At 40.7% G+C, this 27,516-nt stretch overlaps 1 protein-coding gene across 1 annotated transcript in view; it reads right to left on the minus strand.

Annotated features, from left to right (window-relative positions):
• Window positions 1-385: 385 nt before the first annotated feature.
• Window positions 386-27,516, minus strand: part of KDM3B (lysine demethylase 3B) — a 46,766-nt gene continuing 19,635 nt past the window's right edge. Inside the window, 17 exon segments of the mRNA XM_017822882.1 lie at window positions 386-1,734; window positions 3,699-3,833; window positions 4,371-4,547; window positions 4,875-5,014; window positions 5,509-5,628; window positions 6,951-7,081; window positions 7,166-7,256; window positions 10,300-10,471; window positions 16,372-16,638; window positions 17,514-17,770; window positions 18,680-18,959; window positions 19,623-19,750; window positions 20,342-20,449; window positions 21,395-21,547; window positions 22,594-22,808; window positions 24,135-24,336; window positions 24,701-25,943. Coding sequence (XP_017678371.1) covers window positions 1,654-1,734; window positions 3,699-3,833; window positions 4,371-4,547; window positions 4,875-5,014; window positions 5,509-5,628; window positions 6,951-7,081; window positions 7,166-7,256; window positions 10,300-10,471; window positions 16,372-16,638; window positions 17,514-17,770; window positions 18,680-18,959; window positions 19,623-19,750; window positions 20,342-20,449; window positions 21,395-21,547; window positions 22,594-22,808; window positions 24,135-24,336; window positions 24,701-25,943 — 3,900 coding nt within the window. The 3' untranslated portion in view covers window positions 386-1,653.

Raw genomic sequence — 27,516 nt, forward strand, 5'->3', positions numbered from 1 at the left:
AGTGACCAGAACTGCTGCTGCCATCACAACCTCCAAGGTCAGAAACCAGGGAACCTTTACCACCCCGTCCATATCTCCAATGGAGAGGGCAGCTCTGGAACCCAGCCTCTTAGGAAGGTACTGAGAGGTGGGGAGCACAACACAAGAGATGTTTTTTATGACCAGACAGATCCTCTACCCAAACCACCTCTAAGAATGAAGGGTCTGCAAGGCAGCTGGGTGTGCTCCCAGCTAGTACTTGGGATGCCAGGCTAAACCACCCGAGCCTTCTGGTCAGACACAGGGCATGGAATTAGCAGGCAGCCCCCACTGCCAGGGGCTGAGGCTGAGAAAGCCTCAAAGCAGGAAGATCCGTGCACAAGCATGAAAGAAACTGTCCAGGCTGTTACAGTAAATGACTTTTATTTTTTAAAAAATGAAATAACCGTGAACATATTAACAGGCCTGCAAGTGGCACTACAGTACAGCTGGAGATAAGGTCGATACATTTCCCCATGTACCCAGACAATGAAATCCATTGCATCAATGCTGACATTAGTAAATTCTGAATACAGTTCTATCAAGCAGGAACATTTTACTTAAAATAGTTCTGGACAAAGTTGACACTGAAAGTTAACTTTTCCTTCACTTTGGAAAGGATAGATGTTTTCAGCTAGCACTGGTATTGGGTGAACTATTGCCTGCAGTCACCAGTGCAGGGAGAGATGTACAACATCTCCACATGAGAACAGAGTTTATACTCCTTTTTACTTCTCATTCTGAGGAAGCAGGGTGGCATAGAGAGAGGGGGGAAGACAGGTGAGGTAATATGGGCAAGGGAGGTGGGATGTCAATTTCTATTCAATTCTCCTTTGGCTGTTTTTGTGCTATTTTGGACTGCTTTCTAAAAATCACTTCTTGATTTTATTGAAAGGAAGACTAAATGTAATGCGCCTTTCCTTGAAAATCCAGGAACAATTGTGGTACTTCAAAAATACTAAAAATATCTACTTTCATGAAATATTAACTGTTTCACTACAAACCTATTTTTTCACTAAATACACAATTCTCTTATCTCTGGAGTCTCCCAGGGGGAAAAAAAAGTGGGTTCTCCCTTTAGTTCTGCAACTCTACAGTGTATAGAGAAACGGCTACAAGAAGGGGAGTGCGGAGAATAGCTTCATCCTTTTCCTTGGCCTGTATCTCACATGGGAAGTTTGCTTGAATTTCTGCAGTTGGGCTGCTGTTGGTCACACTCTTTCAGCAGCTAAACTAAGTCTGCAGCAGGACAACCCACCTCCAGCACGTTCCGTCTAACTCTGTGGAGACTAACTAGGCATGAGGGAAAAAACATCCACACTCTTTATACCATTTCTAATCATAATATGCCGGAACACCCAAGTGGTTTCCATGTTCTCCCAGTTTGCAAAAGGCCACAGGAAAGGGACATGGCACCTTTTAGAATCTGGAATTCTGCATGTTAACAGTGCAACCTTCCGTTAGACCTTCAGTGTTGAGGCAGCGTAGGAAACAGTGGCTGAAGAGTGTGTGTAATACTGACCACACCAGCTCTCAGTGAGAAGCCTCTGCTCCTGCAGAGGCAGTCGTGTGCAGTCCCTGTAGATACCGTGAGCAAAAGGCTTACTTTGACAGGGCATTTGGAATTAGCAATTCCTACGATCTAGCTAGTTTGGATTCATGAGCTTTCAGTGTGCCAACAGCATCTTTCACCGCATGGTAGATAATGTTCTTCACCTGAAACGGGAAAAAAAACCCAAATCAGCTTCTCCAGACTTAACAAGGAGAGTCCTACATACCTATGCAATCAACTTTGACAGCTGAATTTGTAATAGTTGGCAAGTGTACACAAAGTATATACTCTCCCTGCTTCAGGACATCAACAACATAAATTTTAACTGTCACAGATGACAAGTATTTTCTGATTTATTAACTCATTTTCTGGTCACCCAGCAACATATACTTACTCGTGTTATTTTAAGATAAATTCTCTCTTTTGGGAGAGCTAGGAGGAAGTGCACTATGATGTGATGTACATGAGTTTATTTTGAAAAAGTCTGTGTGACCCAAGTCACTTACAGATATACATGAATCAAACCTAAAAGGTGAAAGAAAATCATTTGGTTTAATCCTACAAAAATTAAGATGATGCAACAAACCATCCTGTTGTCTTTGTATGGAGGCTAGAAATTCTTCTGATTTGTGAATCTTTCAGAAAGACAAGCAAGATCAGGGATGAGAAATCCACCAGTACTCACAGCAATCTGTTTCACAGGTAGCTATTTAACAATCAAAGCTCAGTCTTATTTCTGATTTTTTTCTAGTTGAATTTTGTTTCTAGGTATTGAACAGAAGTTTCACCTCTAAGTGAGCAGCTCAATTGCACTTGCTCAACTGCCAAGCACCATCACCTTCTCCTGATATACACATGAGCTCAGTTTTTTGTATCATTTATGTCAGTTATTGTCTCGTGTATTTTTTAATATAAAAAATATAGACACAGGTTTATATAAAAATATACGTGAATAATGACAAAGAAAAATAGTAAAGTCTGAGACAAATACAACTGGTATTCCTGTTCACGGGAATACTGACTTGCACTTTAGGGGTTTTTTTGTTGTTTGTTTGGGTTTTTTGTTTGTTTGGTTTGGTTGGTTGGTTGTTTGTTCTGGGGGGGTTTGTTTGTTTGTTTTTTAATAATATGCATTATTCATTTGCAATCTCTTAACTTACAGAAGCACTTCCACATCTGTATCATTACAGCTGAAGAGGTACAGTGTTAGAAGCTGAAATGAGAGTTGATCCTATATCTGCTTTCCTTTAAAATCCAATAAAATTCCATATAGAAATTTACAGCAATGTTTTACTGAACTGGTTTGAGAGAATTAACTTGGTAAGTTCTGACATCTCTGGGTGACACTGGAGTGCAAGGACAGCCATCCTGCAGATCTCCACCCTGCTTCATTTTACATGCATGTGATTACTGGTACACAAAAAATGCTGACAACAAAATCTGCAAACTGAGCATATATTAATGCTTCAGAAGCAGCAGGAAAAACCCAAAAAGGCCTCCTACAGTCTTCTCTCTGCAGAACTTACTGTCTTATACACAATGTTCTGTGCATAGTTATTAGTTTAAGCAGTCACACTTCTTCAAACCAAAACACATCTAATTTTAGGACTAACTTAGGTTGGATAAGACCTTTAAGATCATTGAATCCAACCACAAATTTAACACTGCCAGCTCTACCACTAAACCTATCCCTGATATTTAAATAAGCAAGCCTCTGCTTTCAGAGCAGTTTTCCTTTAGGCAATAAAGAAACAAATACAAGTGTACTTGGGCAAATAAACATCTCTCTTCAAAGCAAAGCACTGCTCTTTCCTTTAATAGTGTTTTTTCTTCTGCTGTGCTTTGCTGTCATTAGGATTCAGTCATTTAAAAACTTAATACCAACACATTCGTTAGTCCAATGGGGGGAAGTTCTCTGGAAATCCACATGAATAATACTAATTTTTATTTGCATAATACTGTAGATGTAAGTATTTAAAAATTAATTGAGGTACCTATCAAATAAGAACCTCCAAACCTGTGGAAAGTTATTACTCTTTCCTTAAATCACAAGCCACACATTTCTAATACTGAACAGTGCTGGCAAAATGCAGGATATATTTAGTGACCACTGACATAAAACAGTTACCTGCAGTTTATCCTCATGGTTTGTATGAGTATTAGACAGGTGCCTGAACTCCTGGGTCAGACGGAAGCAGTGCTTCACGTGTTCTGGAGATACAAAATCTTCTGCCACTTTAATGCAGCTGTACAAATTATGGACCTAAAAACCCATATGAAATGACTGACACATCAAGACTGAATGAACCATACAAAACCACAAAAACCCCAACAACCCTCCATACATTTAGGTTCTTTCACATTTACTGATCAGAAACAGGAACTGTGACAGAATTGTGTCTAAACAATAAACCCATAACAAAATACGTGACATCTAACAGGTTACCTGTTCTCCCACGTACATTAGTGTTCCCTAAAGCAAGTTCTCTTACCTTTCTCCAGGCTTTTACTGAATTTTGTTTCCCTGGCTGAAGTTTCACTACACAGAAATGTTTTCCCACCATTCACCCCAGCTCCCCCCCCTCCTTAATTTCATCACAGTAACGTACACACCATTCAGATATTCATATAATTTTTACTAATACAATTATCAAGATCCAATCCAAACAGTTCCTTTAAGAACTGCATATTCAGAAAAAGGAACGTCAGTGAGCAATATTAATTAACAGTTATTTTGAAGTTCTGTTGTGCCTCTAATTCAGTCCTATTTGTCAATATGGCCCAGAGGTGCCACCCTTACCTGGTGGGGAGCACCTGCAGGAATGAACACAGCATCACCAAGGAACTGCACTATGGCCCAGCCTTGCACTCCATACTCATCATACAGTCGCTTCCGTAAGGTCTGGTCCAAGTACCAGCTTTGGTCATGAATGGGGTCATGATCTGGAGGATTTTCTTGGCCTTGTTCTTCTCCAACCTAGGGCCAAGATATGGGGTGGGGGGAAACCATGACACAGCACCTTGATATTGCTGGCTCACAAAATGGTCTGTACCAAAAAACATAACAAACAAACTATTTCAAGGTAGAACATTATTTTCATTAAGGTCATTTAGGTCTGAAAGAGTGACATGTGTATCAGTATGAAGATTCCAGACCAGGCTGAAAACCTGGGAACATAGCAACTATTAATGCCCTCAAAGACAGCATTGGAATACCAAATTGTTGACAGCAATTTGTATGAGCTATAAGCAAGCTTGTTAAATTATCCTGCAGGCTCAAAAGCCTTCTTTGTAACCAACATACCTTCCGGAGAAGTTCCCGTATCTTTTCAGCATCCTTGGCAGCGTAGATGTGCCACAATGCTCCAGGTTTCTCTCTTCCTTCATGGATTCGCTGCTTTGTCACATCGTCAGCGTCTCCCTCGTCGATTGTTTTCAGAACCTCTGGAAAGAGAATCCAGGTAAAAGCAGTGTGGTTACAAAGCTGCTCATTTCTGACACACAGAACACGAAGGAGTGTTTTGAGCTACTAAATCCAGTCACACTGCAACTGCTGCATCACACAGTGCCCCTTCTGAGCACATCAAGCTTCATCTGAACAAAACTCAGGGAATGTGTCAATTGACAACGAATCACAAAGCTCATTAATTCAAACTGAGCTACAACTATTCAAATACAAGGAGAAGAAAGAGTAACTTATTACCCTTTCTCCCGCTTTTTTCAGGAATGCACCTAATTTCTAGCAAAACTCTGCTGCTTCCACGGTTGGAAACTAATGAAGCATTACTGCCCTTTTAAATTTGTGCTGCAACTGTAGCAAACTGCCTTGTATACTTGGATTATATATCATGACAAGCTCAAACAATAAAAGAGAGTCTTCTTTCTCACACACACAATTGATTTCCAATGTAGAGAAAACAGCTTTCCTTAAGCATTACCATCATCATGGGTTCCTTCCCCAATGGGAATCCCAACGTACACCATGACGTTAACAGCATCAGACACATCCAAGTGCAGGTTTGTGGTACCAACTCGTCTGTCTTCTGCAGTAATTAAGCCTGTAATAGAGTGTAAAATAAAATCAAATTCTATGATTAACCTCTTAGAGAAATAGCCTTTGGTGTACGGAGTCTTTCACTCAACTTACATGTCTAGTAATACATAAAGCAAACCGCTGAACACCATTAATTACTGAATAAGCTCAATTTGTCTCAGCTGCAACCCCCTTTTTTAAGCTTTTATTTCTGATGTCATACTGCCAAAAAAAAATCCTAAAAAACCCCCCACATCTCTTTCTCAGAACTGCAATATGTTGGTTTACAGCTTAAGTCTAATCCACATTTGGTTACTGAGCTAAAACATTTTTTAAACTATGAAACAATGAAAAATCTTCCATGTCCTTGAGTGAGTTGTTACTGTAGGTGTATCAATATTTGGAATGCACAACCTAAGAAAACACTGCACCCTTGTCTCACCAATATGCAAAGAGAACTACAGAAAGTACATTAGGTAGGTTTGCTTCCACACACTCGCTTTGAGAGATGACTGCAATTTTTTTCTTATCAGCATTGCTCGACATTTTTCAGTATATAAAAAACCCCTACTACTTTAAATGTCATTTATCTTACTCTAAACCTGCAAAAGTATGTATTTTCAAATCAATCAGTTACATTTGTTTTAAATTAAAAGTCTACAAAACCTGCTTTTGACCTCAAAGTCAGTACATTCAGGAACTAAAATAATCCAAGTTGATATGACATGCATTAACTGTTCATGTATCCTCCACACTGCTGTATTACAAGCACTAAAAAGTTTAATGCTTTACAGTCCCATGCAGGGTAGGTGTTCAGATAAAAGTTTCCTCTATTTGTATGCTATTTATCTGCTATATAATTAATCTTAAGATCACAAAACTATCCAATTCACGTAGCTGAACATGGCAACAGTTTTGTTTGGCATGTTGTCTGTAGTCTGTGCTATTAGACATGGATTAAGAAAATTAAAACCCTGATTGGAGACATGAATGCACAGGTTTAAGTGCCCTAAGATGGGTAATTTTCCTCTTAAATGTATCAACTGGTCTTGAAAAGATACTAACTATTCCTTGAACCCTCTGTTGGTATTATGTTTGTTATATATACTAATAACTGTTTGCAAACTTAACTTACCATATGTACATCTCTTGGATGTACAAGGCAGAATGGGGCACATCTGACAGACAGAGCACTAGCATAAGAACAGATTGCAGGACTAAATGAAAAGAAAATGACAGCAGGCTCTAGGATAAGCACTGAGTTTTGACTATTGCCACAGCCTTGTATTTGCCTAAGTATAATGAAGCATCACAAAAAACAACATATGCAGAAGTATACTCACATACCATAGGCATTGTACATTTTGGGACCCAAGTCAGGACGGACGAAGTAGCTTGGCAGCCTAGAAGCCAAATTCAGTCTGCCATCTCTCTTGGTATATTCAGGAAGAGGAAGATTTTCCATCAAGTCCTCAAACCTGGAGAGCAAAGAGAGACAAAGGTAGGTTTTCCCCTGCAGCACCTACAGCAGAGTCCTGTCACTGATCCTAAGGGCAACTTACCTCGTAGGCATCATATCTCTGAAGTCCTCCCCTGGAGGCCAATCCTTTAACTTTAGTACCATTGGCTGACCATCCTCTGACCTGAGCCGTTCTGCAAGAAACAAATCAAGATTTCTTCATGTAATATCTTTTTACTGCAACCCATTACTTTGTTTAAGCTGTCAGCCTTCTTATACCCCTTACAATGCACAGCAAAATGGATCCTGGTTTTATTTTGGGCTTCCAAGCATTATCATAGTATGACCAAACAACATTTTAACAATTATATATATATATATATGTATCATTACCTACAGCATAAGTTTGACAGATCTTGCACAGCTGTTAAGTTCTAGAATACTTTTTATTCAACTTCAAAAACAAGCCTTTCCAAACCGTTCTTCCTTATTTCTTTTACCAAAGTCTAAGGGAGTTTTATCTTTAATTTCAAGAGGAGTAGTACTTCTATAAAATTAAAGTTATTGATTCATGCTTTGAAATCATCCCTAACCTCAGTGTAAAGAAACAATGGTACACCACACTCAAGAAAGCTCAAGGGCAGGTGGTCACAGAGGAAGGCACACTTTAGTTTTTTTAATTCTTCTTTGCTGGAGGCACTCAAATTAGCAGGGTGCCAAACCCAAACATTTGTTCTTCGCTTTGAGAGTTTTACTCTGACTGGTAAAAGAGAAAGCTGGCAGCACAGAAAGATGGCATTACATGTGCAACAGTGATGTGTGCTGGGACAGCACTGATCAACTGCTGCTTTGCCTCAGATCTTGCAAGGGCTAAGAGAGTCTGTCTGGAAGTGGTAAAGGAGCAGCTAGAATCAGTGTAACACTTAGAGAGAAACAAAGGTCACTCTTCTATCAGATTTTTCACAACTCCATATGAAGCCATCAGTTGGAAAAGAGGGTGTGCAGCAGTGTAACACCTTCACATCCCCCTTTCCTCAGAAAGTAACATCCTTCAGCACTTCCTACCTTTCCAAGGATCGAAAGCCAAACAAAAAGCAACTAATCTTACCCAGATCTAGCAGAGCTGCTGACAGCAAAGAAAGCATATCTAAGAAATTAGGACTTGGAGACCTGTGAATCACATCTGTGTTACATATCAACAGGCTACAGAAGACAGCCTTAGTTTACAATAGAAAAAAATAATTTTATTGAAATTAAAAGGAATTAAGAATTGCAGATATGTAAACCAATGTGACTGATTTAAAGATAAATTTTGATGAGCTACAGATTTTAGAGAGGCAAGCGAACTGAAAAGCTCAAGGACTTGAATTTCATGTTTTACAACTGCCCATATTCAAGATTTTGAACTCATCAAGGATATTTGTTCTAAAACAGAAGCAGCTTGTAGGATGGCTATTCAGAAAGGACATACCTGGATGAAAACATATAGATATGACAAATTACACTTAACTGGACAAAGCCCAGAAAAAATCTGATCAGCAAAGAAAAGCAGGTCTAAGAAGGATCAAAACAAAACAGTTAGACCTTCCAAAAGTCCACTTTGAACTCAAAAGTATTAAAAGAAGCAGCACAAGATTAAAATTAATTAGAATCAAGTGTCATACAGAATAATCTCAATAACACCTCCAAAGTCAGTGGCCGTTCTACATCTCTTCAGTAACTTAAAGCAAGGGTGGGGTGGCCACATATTTTGGAAATCTAAAATTCATGCAATGCAGAGAAGTCAGAGTCATTATATAATTTGCAAACCATTTTCATATGAGTTACTGTGTGAAATCTCTGGACTAGCAGCAAATAATACTCCTCTAAAATAGGGATTGCACACAGCTGAAAAACACTAAATAAAATGCATTTAAAGGAAACTAGCAAGAGTGATAAGGTTTTCCAACCTAGATCACTAATATTTCTCATATAAAGTGTAGTAAAGGTCTAAAAGAAAGGCAGAAGCTGATTTTGCTGAAAGGAGCATACCTGTCTAGAGACAAACTACAAATAACATTTCTCAAAGATAACTTAATCCATACAGATTTACTATTTTCATGAGTGACCCCAGCACAAAAGTGAAGAGTTTGTGAAGTTTCTCAATTACCACCAATACACAAAGGACCACACCATTATATCCTTCTAGACCATTTATTTCTGATTAATAACAGAAATGGTATGAAATATAACGGTGCAAAATACAATACTCTGTACTTGGAACCATACAAAAAACGAGTCAAAAGCTGGAAGTTCTTTGAATGGAAAATGACTAGGGAAGGGAATATTTTTAGTCTGCAAATCTCTCATTTCACTGACTGTTGAACAAACATTCCATTAAGTCATCCAACAGTTCACCATTTCTGCTATCTGCACATAGCAACAAATACAGAAAACATTTTATACACAACACTAAAATAAGCAACATTGCAATGAACTGTTACAACTTCAACATCTGTAAGATCACTCTGATCTAGGTACACACAGCCTAAAATGGAGCATTCTCCTTTTCAGAAGCACTTTAACCTGCCCAGTTATATCCCCAGAAATTTTAAGTGGTTAGTTTCCCCATCCAGACTTGACAATGGTTTTCTTAAAGAAAGAATTAAGTAATGTGTTATCACGTGAGACATTCATTCATCATTGCTATTCATAATAAATAGAAACTTGTATTTGTACTCACAGATGATCTACCATGAAAATAATTGGCAATGTCAAGTTTACTTAGCTGATGTATTCCACCAAGTCCAAGTTTTAGTACCAAAAGCCTCAGTCTGTTTTAGCTCTGCAGATTCCCTTTGGTTTTACAATACAAGTTGAGGTTGGAAGAAGAGTAGGGGTAGACAAATTACTTACTGTCTTAATAACAGTATCTGATGAATAATTTCACTGAGAAAAGTTTTTTAAAAAGTAGTTTCCCATGAAATGGATCATTTTTTGACACATGAAAGTAACACATGGCAACAAAACCACAGTACAGACAGTTCTCTTAGGCAGTACTGCCCTAATCTTCACCAAAAATATTTTCTAGAGTGTGCTACATCTAAGGAACAATGGCTTCTTTGGACGAAACTGATAGGTACTTGGATTTTTTTTAGTTATTACTTTTTATTTTTAAAGAAAATGAGTGGAAAAGGAGGAGTTGAAATGGCAAGACAGACTGCTCAGTTAAACTAGTCAGCCATAAATATTACTTACTAGATATTATCTCAAAGCCATCCCAGAAGTCACGCACTTTCACGTCTGAAATTATGGCACAGTTCCTGCAGTTCACCAAATCTACATCTTGATCTCCAAATTCCAGGCTGAAAGCTTCTGGTTTCCAAAGCTCTGACTTCAACTTCTTATGGACACCAGATACCAGCACGGGCTGAGAATACAAAGATGAATGCTTACTCCACCATAACCAAATTTCTTACACATGCAGCCAAACTTTCGTAAGAGCCGAGACTCCTGGCTACCACCACTCAAAAGACACCACAAACCTACTTTCATCCATGTCTGGGTTTTGTGCATCGAGAAAATAACCAGAGTCAAAGCAAGCTTTAGTTCCAAGCCATGTGCAGTTGCACCACTTAGAAGTGGTTTTGGATTAGACTGGCCAAGGCAAGTGCATCAGGTCTCCATGGCAAGGTGTTGGCAGCAGGTGTGGGCTCTGTGATGGGGCTGGGATCTGCCCCATGGACACAGATGGTTCCCCCTGGCTCCACAGACCCATCACTGGCCAAAGCTGAGCCCACAGCTGGTGGCACCTCTGTGACAATAAGAAAGGGTAAAAAGTCCTCCACAGCTGCTGGGGGGGGTGAGATGGACACACACACACACACACATACACGGACAGCAGGCAGGGGGAGGGAGAGAAACAACTCTGCAAACACCAAGGTCAGAGACAGAGGAGGTGCTTGCAGCCCATCCAAGAGCACGGTGAGGCAGCTGTGCCCCTGCAGCCTGGGGAGGACCACAGTGGAGCAGAGAGCCACCTGCAGCCCATGGAGGACCCTGCACTGCAGCAGAGGGGAGATTCCCTGGAGGAAGCTGCATTCGCAGAGAGCCCACGCTGGAGCAGGCTCTGGCAGGAGCTGTGGGGAGAACCCCAGGCATAAGCAAGTTTTCTGGCAAAAACTGTGCCCACTGGGGACCCACACTGGAGCAGTCCATTCCTGAAGGATGGCAGCCCATGGAGAGGACCATGCTGGAGCAGTTCAAGAAGGATCATATCCTGTGAGAGGAACTCCACAATGAAGCAGGGGAAGTGTGAAGAGGAAAGAGCAGCAGAGACGAAGTGTTATGAACTGACCACAACCCCCATTATTCCCCAATCCCCCTGTGGGGGCCATGGAAGTGAGGAGGTAAAAGAGTCAGGGATGAGAGAGTAAAGTTGAGCCTTCAAGAACAAGGTGAAGTGGGGGAAGTGTTTATTACTTTATCTTTGTTCCATCCTACTCTATTTTTAATTGGCCATAAATTAAATTACTTTATCACAAGTTGAATCTGTTTTGCCTGTGACAGCAATCACTAAGGGATCTCCTTGTCTGTCTTGACCCACAAACTTTTTCACCTTATTTTCTCCCCCTATTCTGTTGAGAAGGGAGAGTGAGAAAGCAGCTGGGTAGAGGGGTGTGGCAGCCAGACAAGGTCAATCCACCTGTGGAGGTACAGTGTATGTAGAATCCCTTTTTTTTTTAAGCACAAATGCAACTACCACTGGAAATAGCATTTGTAGTAAAGCCTTCTCACGTGAAATTTTCATGTTCTGATATGAATTGTTTAACTACTTCAGTCATTATTTATGTATAAACATGGATTATCATTAATTCCTTAGGACAAAACCAAGTAGCAGAAAAGAGGCTGTTCACTTGCAAAAGGGTTTTTAAGATGTTTAGGCTAACCACATATATATATATTCTACACAGAGATTCCAGTGGCCTCTCCCAATAAACACTCAAGGCACTTGCTACACTGACACTACTTGGAAAAGGTATACCAGACAATCCTCCCAACACTGTCCAAGACCTTCTCAGTTCCTCCCATCTCTAAAGAGAGTTACTGGACTTGAGAGAAAAGGAAAAGAGGGTATGAAGTGAACTTGTACACTGACTATTCCCACCTGAAGTGTTCTAGCTTTAGTAACTGCTACCTATGTTCAAATGACAGTTTCCATGCCTATGCAAGTTTGAATTAATTCCAAGCTGTGCCCCATACATTAACAATGATATGAAGGTGGATCTTAGGTTTATTCACATGAAGAGCTCAGCACAACCCTGAGAAGCACAGATGCCCCTGGATGTAGTATCAGTGCATTAGGCAAATATACCTACAGATCCAGATCCAGCTACTTTCTAAATGGTTGCTCCCCAGCATGTACTGCTGCAGTACATGTTATTCCTCCTGAAGTGCAGGACTTTACACTTTCCCTTGCTGAACATCACCAGATTCTTCTCAGTCCCATTCTCCAGCCTGTTCAGGAACCTCTGAATAGCAGCATAACCATCAGTCATTCCTCTTAATTTTGTATTGTCTGTAAACTTGCTGAGGGTATATGAACTCCATCTTATCCAGGTCATTAATGAGGATGTTAAATACTACTCACCTCAAAACTGACCCCCCCATGGTACCCTACTAGTGACTGCAATCACAACCCTCTTGAGCACAGCATTTCAGTTTTAAATCCATCACACTGCCCACTTACCTAGTCCATACTTCTGTTTGTCTGAAGACATTATGACAGTGTAAAAAAGCCTTATTGAAGTTAAGATTAAAAACATCCAGTGCTCTTTCTTCATCCACCAAGCCAGTCACCTCATCACAGAAGGCTACAAGGCAGGTTAAACATGATTCCACCAGCATTCCTGAGCTCCTCTTCTCTTCTCCTGAAGCCCAGGTTTGTGATCATGCTTTTTTGCTTTGCTCCCTCCTCTCAGAATCTTGACCCCAATGCCATCATCTGACAGTGACTGCAGCCAAAGCTGCCCCTTACCTCCACATCAACAACCAGTTCTTCCCTGGGTGGAAGCACGAGGTCCAGCACAGTGCCCTTCCCTAGCTGGCTCCTTGGTCAGCTGAACACCCCTCTGCCCCTCACTGGCAGGATTAAAAAAACCACCAGAACTCCCTGGCCCTGACCACTCCTCCCAGAGCCACAGAATCACTCCTGATACTGTCTTGATATTATGGAAGAGCAGCAGAGTGCAACTGTCTGAGGCCCTGACAAGCAGCAAACCTCCCTAAAATGACAGAGCAAAAACACTGATCTCAAGTTTAAATATACTCCCTGATCCCAGCAGAAATTGTAACATTAAGGCAATGAAAAGGTTTTAAGCATATTCTACAAAAAAAACCTAGGGATCATGTACGAGGAGTAAAATAAAAGCACCTTTCATAGGGTAGGTGGAAAGCATTGCCAGGTAGTCTTTAAGCTGATAGATAACCCTGTTGTCTTCAGCACAGGAGAATAATGACAGATTTTGATCCCTGCAGTATTCATTTGACCACTTGTAAATAGTAATTTAAAAAATAACAACCAAACTACTAAACTTAGTAGAACCCTTCCAGCTATTAAGCAGCGAATTTCTCATGGAAGAAAGAAAATATTCTCTCTAGTGAAGAACACAGCTAGGGTTGCAAGGTAAAAGGATAGCAGGCTTGCCTGGCAGACATTTCCTGCCAAATCCACTCTCAGACTACAGGGAGCGAACAAACAAACAAAAAGAAAGCTCCAGTACCATCCTAAATTTTCAGTGTCTCGGAAAAGAGAAAGCCTAGCATGAAAATTCAGAAAAGAACAGGTTGCTATGGGATGAGAATCCTGACAGTTTCCCCAGCTAAGCAACAACCATTTTCAGGAGAGTAAAATGCTCTTGAAGAACAGGTTCAGAAAAAATTAGTCTTATGGTCTCTCAGTGAATTCTGGGATAAGACATGCTTATTTCTGACAATTTCTGAAACAAAGGAGTCAAAAAGTGTTGCTCTTTCTGCACAACAGTGAAGAAGTACCACATTATCCAAATATTAAGGGAAAAGAATTTCCTCTTTTAATAATTTGAGATGCCATCATGGCCAAGATCTTCATATGGCTCAGATCTAGTGTCCAGTGTGCATTTATTGTGCTGGGGAGGGTATCTAAGAAGTTGTTTTTTTCAAAATAACCTTTTCCAGCCCACAAAATAGGAAGAAGAAAATGATTTGGGAATGGTGGTGGAATTAATGTTCTTTCACTTCACTTTTAAAGGTGCAGCTGGGATGTACAGCAGTATGTAAGCCAAAGGAGAACTGTGACTGAGCAGAGTTTCTTGAGAGAGTCTCTGCTTGAAGAAATTCTGTTTAAAATAGCCTTGTTAAGACAGTGATGCCTGCTTGGGTCATGTCTCTCTCTTGTGCAGGAACGAGGGACGTTTACTTAGGTTACTTTCCACATTTCAACAGGAAACTCAAGTGAGTGCAACACCACTGGAGGATCCCTGAATGAGCAAGGGACTCCTGTCTATTCTTATTCAAGGGGTTCTCTGAATGGTAAAGTCATCCAAAAGAATCAACAGCACACCTTGGGACAAAGCCTAAAATAGTGGGACAGAAAGAGTCCATGAGCATGGCACTTGTAGCCAGAGCCTCAGAGTGTGCACCACGTTGGAAGATGATGCACCCTGCAAGCTACACATCAGACAGAAGATCAGTCATGACATCTCGAGACTCCATAAGGAGTCTCTCAGGATTCCTTAACAGTCAATAACCCCAGGGCCACAAGCAGCATCTTGCACCTGCTGATTAACCAGTCTCATTGGCAGACAAACTGACAAGCACATTTTTTGTAAGCATTCCCAAAACATCCAGGATCCTCCTAAGAGAGACAGCAGTATTTGCTGACAGAAAGTGCTGACAAAATTATCAGAGTATACTAACCAGAAGGTAAGGAGCTCTTTACAAAGTCAGGCAGATGATGGACACCACAGCACTGCAAAACAATGATCTGAAATCCCTCATAAATCAGAATGATGTAAGAGGTTGAAAAAGGAAAAAAAAAAAGGAGGAGACTCCTGTGCACCCCAAAAAAACTGGGACAGGAAGATACCTACACTGTGGGGAAGGCTGGCAATACCAGCAGCAAGCTGAGTTTCTAGTCAGACAAGCAAGAGTGTGCTGCACAGTAGCCCCCTCCACCTATTAGGGGCTGGCCAAGGGAGCCATAAACAGGAATGTGGCTGGTGGCAAAACAATCATCTTGGCACATACTGCACTCAACTGAAAAGTACCCTGGTTCTGTCAGGAATGGACTCTGAGTGTCAAAAGAGGTACTTGCAGTCTGTTCCTCCACCACACCTCAGCCACCTGCATCTCTTGGGAGCAACCACAAATAAACATGGAATGTGAGTGCCAAGAGCATTAGCACTGTAAAAACAGCTGACAGCAAGGACTTCTCCAGAAGATGGTCTCAATTCTGAGTAGTTAGTGAAGGTGATTGTGCCAGAGGCAGCTGCAGAACCAACCACCACGAATACAGTCTGAACACTGATGGACATCATATTCTGTTAAAGCTATGGGTGCACTTCCTTTGCAGCAGCAGTTACTCACCCATTTTTTAAGATTCAGTTTGTCTGACCAGGCTGATCTTACTGACTCTCTGGAGAAGTCTAAACTGCAGTACTACAGCTCAAGATCAGAAAAAGTGACTACTGGCAGCAGGTCTAAGGTCCAGCCTTTTGACTGAAGGCCTAACCAGTTGATGGCACCTCAGACAATCCACAGGAGTGCTCAGTACATGAGCTGCTGAGTTCAAAAAAACACTTGGGTTCCCACTGGCTGTAGGCTCAGGGTGATCCTATCAAGTACACCCAAAACTCAGATTAGATTACTACATGCAGCACTTTCGTTTCTGCACAAGCTGCAGCTGGAAGGAATGGACCTTTCCCTGAGGCTATAAAGCATCAAGTGTGGGGGAGATATGAGGGTGCATGCAGGAATCACAGTGGATTCACTACTGGGCTGTAGTAGAGCAGATCAGGTTCAGCACCAACCACATAACAACCAAAAAGGCTGTCACAGCAAACACCCTCATGCTGGTAAACTGAGAAAAGCTCAATATGCAAGAACTCCTGGGCTTGAGTCAGTACAGCATAGAGTGGACAGGGCTGCTGTGTCCCCTGTCATGATGCTACAGTTGAAATCATCATTCCTCATGTTCACTCAGGAGCAAGTGGCCAAAGTTTGAATGGACCTGGCAATGACCAAGGTACAGACTAAAATCACAGCAAGGGTTGGATACCTGCCATCACCCACCTGGCCTTGTTTCCAGCATTCCCTGAAGATCTTCCAGTTGTTTTTGTTGCTGGGGTCATGAAGGCAAAGGAGTCTACCATCACACAGCCAAGAGTGGGAAGTGTGTGGATCCAGCACATTTAATCCCATTACCATTTCCTTCACTTCTCTCTGGGTGTCAACCAGGTTACTGGCTCGCTTTGCAGCATCAGATGTCTTCTTATTTTCCACCACAGAAGCAATGATATGGTCTAAGAAGTTAGGCAGGCTGGCTTTACCTTTGGCCCCCTAGAAGAAGTAAATTCAGAGGTAAGTTTAGTCTTACAACAGTAATCAGTTGTAAACAGTAACCCTTCGGATTCTGGTCACGGACACCTTGCTACCAGAAAAACATTCATCAGTGAACAAACTGGCTCAGAGAGAGACAGGTATCCAGGAACAGAAACAGTAAAATAATCAACTACAGGCTACCTAGAAAAATATTATACACACAATCATGAAATAGAAAGCTCTAATGATCTAAACTTAGCTACTTTAATAGTAAAAATGGTTCATGTTTTTCTTAACTTCATTAATATCTCAACTCTATTTCCCCATTTTCCTCATTCCACTACTAAGGAAGTGAATTCAACCCTGGGACAGGTGAGCTGATGGATATGTGAACTCTAAGGAAACACAGAGAGGAGAAAGTGCTTCCTGTATGTCAACAGAACCATCAGTAGACAGCCAAGTATATTCTAGCTCAAATGCCTTTCAAGTTTACACAAGTTTGTTTAAGGAACTAGTTTACTCATGTTTTTGTCTTTTTTCTGTGGCATGCTTTTGCAATATTTATAAAGTTTTGAAATTTAAAGTGAGCTTGTACAGGGATGCTGATTATCAATTAAACAATTTAAAGGCTGTATTTAACTCACTTTCTTGGTCTCTTGAAAACAATAGCCTCTCCACGGCAGTAGCAAACTAAAACTAAAAATCGCCATGAAAATTCCCTACAACTTTGTAACGTGGTGAGTTTTGGTGAGATATTACATTTATTTCAACATTCAAGATTATATATATTATTATATATATAATATTATAAAAATATTTAGAGGAAAATTGTTAGATCATCATGAAATTCTTCCCTAGAACAGTTATCACTGAAGGAATATAAAATTATTTACCGTAGAAGCTGCAGAAAAGACTGGAGGAAAGGGGATTCCTGCGTCTGATGGGACCTGAGGAAGCTTTCCTGGCCCTGTGTGTAGCAGATCTCTGAGGCTGGAGCCTTCAGTTTTGTTGCTAGATGTCACTGGGCCCAACAAGAGGCTATTAAACAGCTTTGGGGTTAGAGGGGAAACCTTTGTACTGGAGTTGAAGGAATCCAATCCAAAGGGTGAATGGGATTCTTTACTAAGCACTGATCTCAGTGATCCTGATTCTGCAAGATAAATATAACATTGAGTGGGGGAAGAAGAAAAAACAAGAGGTAAAGTCCAAACAATCATGAAGTTTTCTGAAATTATTTGTTCTGGCATTAAATAGGATATTGACAGAATCTTGTGGTAAAGGTAAATTATCAGTCTAATAGTTAATGAGGCACCTCAGTGAGAATCAAAGACATCAGATCCTTCAGATAGATTTTACCCTTCATATGCTGTTAAACGTTTTGAACAGCCCAACAGATCTGATCTGAAAGCATCTGACACACACAAAACCACAACTCTGTAATAGATTAAATTAAAAAAAATATTTCCCTGACTTTCTGAATTAATGCTTTGATATGAAATATTTCAAATTTTAATGGTAGTCAAATCAACATGTAAAGTAGTTTCTGCCAGACATATGGATAGGAATAAATCCTCTGCTAGTCATGCTACCTCTGACATTCAGGAAGTGTGGTCACTCAACTACCAAGTATTAAAGATGCTCTAAGCTTTCATCTGACCTTCTGACTGGACTCTACTCTCTCAGTTCTCTGGAAATGCACTCTTCACATAGCACACAGAAGAGCTTTATTTGCTTCAACAGTTATAAAGCTATAAGGCTGTATCTGAAATTAATTACTATCATTTTACATCAGCATACCAGCTTCTGAGAAAATAAATACACAAACTGGCAGTGAAATAAACTATGAGTGACAAGACAGTATTATCTTCACCTGTATCATCTTTCCAGCTTTGCATACTCCTAAGCCTCTAAACCAAAACTGGTTCTAAGAGGTAAAGGAAGAAAAATGACCTTGTTCTTTTCTGTTTAGGGCAAGGCACTGTCACAAAGTACAGCAACCAAGCAGTACATTATCATATCTCTTTTAATTCCAACACCAGAGGGCATGTCTTCTGCTTACCTTTTGTTTCCTCTTTTGCTTTTTGCGTTGCTAAATCTGCAAGCCAGTGTAAAGCTGACGATGGAGCTGTTTCCGGGCAAAGTGGTCTGTTAGTCTTTATTTCACCAGTGTTATTAGCTGGTAATGTCTCTGTTTTTGTAGATTCTTCTATCCTACTATCAGCTGATTCAGATTTTGGTACAGTGTCCATTTCTAGCTGCCCCACTCCTGCTGTTCCTGCTCCAGTGGAAAAGGTGCTTTCGTTTCCAGAGGCTGATGCACTGGGATTTACAGTCGGAAGCTAAAACAAAAAAAAATAAACGACTGCTAAATGTTGAATAAAGGGAAGAGTTCAACTTGGGACACATTTTAGTTATCCAATGCATTTGGGTTTGTTGTTTTTCTTTCTCCATTTGCTTTAAGTGCATAGTAAAGCTCATTTATGCTTAGCAGTAGAGTACTGGAGCTTATCTCTGTCTGTTAGACCCTGCATTGTGGTGTGAATTCTTCCCGTGTCATCTTTTAACACAAGCCCAGGCTTCTGGATTTCTTTTCTTTTCTTTCTTCTTTCTTTTTTCTTTATTCTCCAATTATAGGAGGATTTTTTTGTATCAACAGTAACAGAATTGCTCTTGATTCCTTCAGGAACCATAACAAAATAAAAGCAAACGTTGCAAGCTACTAATAGTGGCTTGTTTTAAAATACAGCATCAGTATGAATGGCTTCCTACCCAACTTCTACATAAGAGTATTAGCTCAAATACCCACTTGGTATGTAAAAGATGCAGTTCATATCCCCAAAAAGCGTCCCAAAAGACTTTGGCTAAGCTAAAACACTCAAGAGTACACATGGAAAAAAATAAAACTTCTGTCTCACAACAGATTAGCCTGAAGGATCTAACACCTTAATAGATCTTAAAGATGTAAATGTCAAACCAGGTAATTTCAGCCTCAAGTTACGTACCTGTGATATTCCATTAGTGACAGCTGGTCTCAGCACCGATTTGTTCTGCCGGTTAATGCACGGACAGTTGGCTTTAATGCCCCATTTGCCTCGTGCTGCATGAACCATGTCTCCAATGTTGTAAAGCGCTGTAAATAAAGCAGAGTCTTTAATATCACATGTAAAGAAATCTAAAAGAAAGGCCTGAACTATGATGTATCTTCAGAGGGGTGGGGGGTTTTAGTATTATTGCAAAGTATCTTTAAGATCACGCCCTATCACAAGACACTTGTCTCTGCACAGTGTGGCCAACGGTGCTGACACTGCCTTCACAGTGGCACTGAGAGGCTGTCAAACCTGGCAAATCCTACAGATTATCATCTGCTCCTCCTATTCCCCACATTACTAAGAGCATCATCCAGACACTCCTTGAACTCAGACAGGTTTAGCGCCCTGACCACTTCCCTGGGGAGTCTGTTCCAGTGCCCAACCACCGTCTCAGTGAAGAAGCTTTTCCTACTGTCCAATCTGAACCTCCTCTGATGCAGCTTCATTCCATCTCCTTGTGTCCTATCCCTGGTCCCTGGAGAGAGGAGATCAGCAAGTGGAAGTCTCTTCTAAATCCATGTTAGAAGAGGTACCAGCTAGAACATCATTCATTCATCTTCATATTTTTTCCACTTACTAGCTCAGAACTGAGACAAAATTTGCTATTTTTCTTTTCATGTTTCAATCATTACCTGTACCAGGGATGATCTGTGTTGGCATAAGATTCTCTGGTTCATGAGATTGACCCTTTGCACATTTCAGCCATGAGAAAACTTCCTCATCACCAATCTCCTCTGTCTCTGGAATAAAGAAAAAAAAATTAGATTTTGTACCAAAATTTAAATACAGAATACTTCTGCATTAATATTGTTTCTTTAGATTAACCTGGTGATCTCAGGAATCAGCTATAAATACAGACCATTAGAACAGGATGTACAGCAACTTTTGCCTCTTCAGATCATAAAACTACCACAGTAATTTTCCCTTCATCTCTAGCAGTTTGTTGTTTTCAATCACCTAAAAATCTTGGCTTCTAGCCTTAGTTTTTTTAAATATGATACTCTTGTTCTCATTATGCTTTCTTAAGTTATCCTTATTAACATCCAGTGTTTTATACATCTGTTCCATATAATAATATAAGTGACACTTATACCCCTACTCTTACTGATTGCCAGTTGACAGCACCCACACTACCAAAGTGGTCTCAATACAGTAAAGTACACAAAAAACCCCCAGCCAGGCATCTGCTTTTGTACACATGTCACGCCTCTATTTGTTAAAATTGAACTTACTGAACTTTTTGCTGAATTACAAGCCCTGGTGTGTCAAGGAATCAAAAAAAGAAGAAAACTTTCCAATCTCACTCCTTGTTAGACAGTAGTTCTCTGCAGTGTCTGCTTACTAGTTCACCTCTCGATGGTTCTGAACTGTTAAGATATTACTTATATTTCTCTTTTATACTTTCTGAGGGAAAGATAGAACTATCCAGTTGTCTGTCTCAGTACACAGTCTATGCCTGCTGATGCTGTAATTTTAATAATCACATCCTAAGCAAATAAATAAAACACAGGTACATAAGGAAATGAAGAAAGGACCGGCAGCATAAAAGACAGTAGTTCCCAAGTTCCAAACAAGCTGACAGTCACTAATTCTCCCACAAAACCTTCAGCAACTTCCCAGAAACTATCCCCAGTGAAAACTAGTCAGGTCAAAGATTACAGTGGGTAGAAGAGCCCAGTACTCACCACTGCGTGGACGGCTCTTCCTCAGCCGGTAACAGTCCAGACAGACCCCAAACCCACACTTCCGACACACCCAGTGGATATTGAAGAGTGTTGTCTCACACACATCACACATCTCCCTCACACCACGTACTGCTCGCTTCCATGCCACCTTCTCTATAAAGAGGAGGAACACTGAGAATTAGTGCTTTGACACTTTGCATTTCTCCCACCTAATTTGAGAATATCACAGCAACGCTGATAAAGAAACAATTCACAGAAACGTGAGATGAAGGCAGAGTATAGAAACATGTACTTTTTACATTCAGAGACACGTTCTTTGAGTTGCTAGTTTAGTGACACTATTAAAATTCCCCTTTCTAAGAGTGGGTAAGGTCAGGTCTGAAAATGCACATTACAAGGAAACGCAGCACCTTACAGAGTTCTGTAATGACTGAATTTCAAGGAGCACTTACGGAATTTATAGCAAAATTATAAAACTTGTGCTAGTTTATGAACAAATAACATTACCTTCTAAAACCAATAAGAATGCATATTTAGTTTTACTAATCAGATGCCTGTCAACAATTCAGATCCTGAACACATATGCTGAGGAAGGGGAAGGCCCCTCCAAAACGATGCTCTTGTACATTCCAGAAACTAAAGGGAAAAAGTCAGATAGTCAGTTACCCATGTGATAGGCTAAGCTGGCCATCTTTTCATTTTTTATTAAAACTATTCCCTTTGAAGTGGAAAGCTGGCAACTAGTTGCTCAGCTGAGTCCTTGCAGGTTGAATGCAGGTACTGCTCCTTCCCTAGAAACCCCTGAGCTTTTACGTGATGTCTCTGGAGTATAAAAGGATAGGAATATATGAGAAAAGTTGATCATTAAAGTACAGCTGGTCAGTGTGTAAGTATTCTCGATTTATTTCTAATTTCTTAGGAGCATGAGTCAGCTGATTTCTGAATTTATTTCACATCTAGGAAAGTTATCATTAGCTTCCTTGATAGTAATGTTGCACTGATCTGATCCAAAAGAAAAGTCCCGAATGCTGGTCCCACAACTACACACCCCCCAAAGAAGTGAACATAGCCTTCTCTTTGGAAGAGCAGGAGAAGCATTTTAACAAGAAATTACATGACATTTTCAACTCTATTCCACTGCATTGTACACACATTACACAGAGAGGATGGACAGAAAACATGTCAAAAGTCCAGCTTACGATGTGGCTCCACCATCATCATCGCCTCCTTCTCTGACATAACAAGTTGGCAGAACTGGTCCCCAACATTGGCCAGGATATATTTGGAAGTTTCCAGATCTATCCCTTCCGCAGGGGAGGAGGAAGGAATCCATAGGCTCATGGCATCTGGGTCACTTTGCTGTGGGTTCAAGAAACCCTCTACTCGCAGGATCCCTTTCCGGGTAAATACCAGCCTGCAGGAAACAGGATGGAGTAACTGAGAAACCGATCAACCACCTTTAATAAACTTATAATGTTAATAAACTTATAATGCCATCTATGTCAGAACATAAACCCAGAAAAGGGGGAAAAAAGGCTTCAGCTAGAGTGCTGTATTCTACAGACAGTACATTTATTTTGCAAATCCCAGTAACAAGAGAATAAAGTATACAAAGCTATGGCTGCAAGACCCACTGGAATGAATCCGCAGATCCCAGTAAGTACTGGGGGGAAATCCCACATACAAGAAATTTCTACAGCTTGCTAAGTCTCACATCTCTATACTATTAATACAAAGAGATGACAACATTCAATTTGTTTGGGTTGTTGCATGATGCTGCTTGCAAAATTCTGAATGGTTCTCATTCTCAGTTTTAACTCATGAGAAAGCTTTTCTCAACTTTTCAATCCTGGTTAGGGCTGCCAGCACTTGTTCTAATAGCTCACATTACAGGATATGCAAAAATCCTCTTTGTACTGCTTTCCACAGAGATGAATCACAAGTGTTTTTACCAATAGCTTTGACCCCCCCTTGTCTTTGTGTGGTTAAAGGTGCAGCAACATATTACAGAACCCTAAACATCTCCTGCCAATATTAAAGGCAATGCCATTTTTCAGCAGAAACCATCTTGTCTTTAACCTCAAAGCTAGATTAATTTTTAACAAGCTTAGGAAGAGAAGCAGCATGATTACTGGGTGGGTGACACATACTAAAAATTCATTTCATCCTTTATATGCTAGAAAGTCAACAAACATTTTTGGAAGAAGATGCACAGCACTTGCTAGAATAGGTAGTTAAGGAAGATGAAGAGAAGCACGACAGGTCTATAAGAACTGGAAGAGCACGTACAGAGAGAACAGAGATGCAGTGTTCTCCTAAAAATCCATACTGTACTCAACAGAACCTAGTCAAACATTAGCCCCAGGCTAGCAATGTTTACCTACCTATTAAGCAAATTAAAATTTTATCTTTGTTCTGAATGCCTTATGAAGGAGGGAGAGAACAGTTATTATATATAAATTGCTACCCAGCAGTAAAATTCTACCCAATAAAGCAAATTCAATTTCCTGAGCTGGACCTTGAGACTCAGTCACTATCATATAGCTTTGTCTTTGAACAGCAGCTCTTCCCACCCCATTGAGGGAATTCTAGTCAAGGGATGCAGAGAAATGCAAGACACTCAAAACCTTCATCATTGTACCCAAGCATATTAAATAAGTAAAACATAATTACTTTGTGCTTGGACATGGTCCAAGCTCTGCACACAGACTACACATGAAGGAAGGAAGAATTTGGGCACCTCCGGAAGTGGAAGAAGCGACAGGCCACAGTTGAGTCATCCTGCTCTTGCTCCTTAAATTTGCGGTAGCGCTCCAGACGGCACTCCCGACACTTGTGCAGATGTGGAGCTACATTGATGCAAGAGCCATCCTGGAGAAAAGGCTCCCCTGACTGCTTCAGCTTCCTCACCTTACTCATATCTTTCAGCACAGACTGGCCAACTGGGTGAGGCAAAGTAAAAGTAAAAATCTATTAGTTAATTGCAACAGCAAAAGGACGCTGGCTCCAGTAATCATCTTTTCAGAGATCTGTATGTTCATACCCATGTAAAACCAGTAAGTCTGTTTAAATCTGCAGCACACCACACCTCTGTCCTGACAAATACATGCTTAAACATTTCTCAAAGTGAACATCTAATTCACATACAAGAAGCATTACGCTTTAGCCTTGCAAGCATCCCGTGTGCTGCCTACTGAGCATAAACGAGGTTTACAACTGTGGTTAGTTCACGGAGTTCACTCAGGAGATAACCCAGTATCCCACCTCCTCGTGCTTCCAAGACATCACCTGCATTCAAGTCATCACCTTTTAGGGGAGCTGTGCGGGGCCGGCCCTTTGGGGATTGCTTCCCCTTTCCTTTACACAGCAGCAGTTCCGCATTGCGCTCCGCATTGGGGCCCAGCTTTGCCATCAAGTGGTCTGGGATACCCTTCATACAAGCTTTGACCTGCAATTGGTCTTCAGAGTCACTCAAATCTGACAGGTCACTATTTGTACTGGAGTCAGAGTCCTGTTTGGACGTTAAGCTCCGCTCATCTAGCGAGAACCTTTTCACAGCTTCAAAAGGAGCTTTGTTCTCCTGTGGAAAGTCTGCCTGTGAAGAGAAAAAGCTAGATGGATGTCTGCCAAACACATTAGAAAAAGTTTTCAGAAGAGGATTGTCCTGCTGCCCAGGCCCAATGGCTGGTTTTTCTTCTGTTGGGCTGGAGGAAAGCGTGGGCATCTCGATAGGCTGTGTCAGGTTGCTGGTCGGTGAGCTGGAACGGCCGTTCCCTACAGTGGAAGGGCTCTGAACACCAGCAGCTACTGTTGAACCAGGAGCACTGGAGATCATCTTTGAGGAGTCAGTTGTTATAAACAAGCTTTTCTTCTTAGCTAAAGAGTCTGTAGAGGTGAGCGATTCCGGCCAGCCAGAAGTGGCCTTGTGACCCACAGGTGTGGAGGGAGCAGAAACCCCCGTCTGAGATGAAGATGCAAAGCCACTGAAAGGACTAAGTTCTGCTTTCTCAGCAAATGCCAGGAAAGGGTTTGAGGGTTCCTCTCGTGATAGCTTAGGGGGCTGTAAAAACAGGTTCTCATGACTATCTGGGGGACGAGTATTCAACAGACTTCGTGAAAAGGCTGGAGTAAGGGTAGGCATGGATTCCACAGGCAGCTTCCGCTCCACAGAACCACCAGACTGGGCTCCTGGTTTACTGTCCACTGAGAGAATTTTACCTTTACAGATCCCAGAACCCACACTCTCTGTACACTGCTTGAATGAGTCCCGACTAGAGACATCTTCAGTCAAGCTCTCTGAAATGACCGTGAAATAGTTACTGGAAGGAAGATTTTGGGACATGCACTGAAAAAACAAGTTCTTGGATGGATCAGAATCTTTCTGAGCCTCTGGTCCAGTACTACAACCAAAAGGAAATCCAGAAGACTTGCTTTCTGGAGTCATCACTCCATTTGATTGGCTCCTTCCAGCCCCAAATACCAAGGACTGGGAAGCACTTGGGAGAGACACTCCAAATCCAGAAGAAGTCAAAAGTGAATTTCGGGAACTCTGAAACAAAATTAATAAGCATTAGCGTATTAAAGGATTATTGTTAGATTCAAGAATACTTTGATTCATCTATTTGTACAATTAGCATTCTACTTATCTGGAATAGAAACTTCCAGCAGACTTATTTACAATGAAGAAACTAAATATTGAAACTAAATACACAGGGAGAAAACTAACACTTTATGTCTTATCACACTGAGACACAAGACAAGGGGAGCTAATTCACTGAAAAGCAAATTATTAAAGCTGCCACTCATTTAAATTCAAATAAACAAGAGGGGAAGCCTAACTGAAACTGCTTTTGAATAACCTTCCATCTTTCACCCTCCCCCAAGATCATCCTGATAAGCTTCTCCTACTTAAGCAGCACTCTTGAAATAAGTAACTAAGTTTGCAATTTAAACAAAGCAAGCCCTCTAGCAGTTAGAACAAACTATTCCTGGTCCCAGCAAGCCACATCTGCTGACAGGTACATAAAGGCCTTTGACGTGGTGCCTTCAGAGGATTACTCAGCAAAGGTTGAGCACAAAGGGCTTTATTTTTGTGATCACTAAATACTGGAAAGTTTTCTGACTGGTAGATTTCTGCTAGAACCATAACTGTGATATGGAATATTCACTTCCTCTCTTCTCAACTGATACTTGTTCAGATTTTCCAATTCTGACAGTCCTATTGTAACTGATTATATGCTGTGACTAACTCCTCATAGAATCATTTAGATCAGTTCTACTCCTTTTGAGTTTCCACTTAGAAACCTGCTCATATTTTTCACTTTTATTTCAAGGTCATGTTAAAATACAACAACAGACTCTCTGCAACACATCCTACTGGTCAATGAACACCTACCATACTGCACACTCTGGTTTAGCTTGTTCCCCTTTACCAACCTCCAGCTGTAGCAACTTTAATAACATATTAACAGTTCTTCCAGGTATTAGAATTTCAGCTATTTCTTTTTAGAGACAAAAGTAATTTTAAAAAAAACGGTGCTCTAAGAGTTTTAAAAAGAGTATGAACGCAAACCAACCTTGTTAAGCAATCTCAAGGACCAAATCACACTATGATAAAGTGGACAGTCTGAAGCAGTAACACGTGAACTATCTACAACACTCTTGCTGGTTTATGTCACGTTCCCTCCCTCAAGGAAAATACAGTTTAAAATGGCCTAGTAGCCTGCCTGCAAACTCTGAAGCCAGGTTATTAATGTTTTAAAACAAGTAATTTGGGGTTGGAGAGAGGGAAAGAAGGAGAAGTGGTACCAAAATTTCTCAGTACAATTAAAGTTGTTCCTTAATACCACTGATGATAGAATGAATTTTTATCATTTACCTACACAATGTATAGGTGCTCCCAACACTAAATATTTTTCTTTTTTTGGGGGGTGGGGAATAGAAGAGAGAGGAGGTTATGTTATATTGTGCTCATTATGTTACACTCCTGTGTTCAACAATTCTGTTTCTCCTTTACACCTTACCATCTAGGAATCTTTACCCCAAGGTAAACATCTAACCTTTACACCCATTCCATTAGGTAATACAAAAGACAGGCATGGCAATAATCCATTTAACCTCCT

The sequence above is a fragment of the Lepidothrix coronata genome, unplaced genomic scaffold (assembly GCF_001604755.1).
Source record: "Lepidothrix coronata isolate B3197 unplaced genomic scaffold, Lepidothrix_coronata-1.0 Scaffold100, whole genome shotgun sequence".
Lineage (NCBI taxonomy): Eukaryota > Metazoa > Chordata > Aves > Passeriformes > Pipridae > Lepidothrix > Lepidothrix coronata.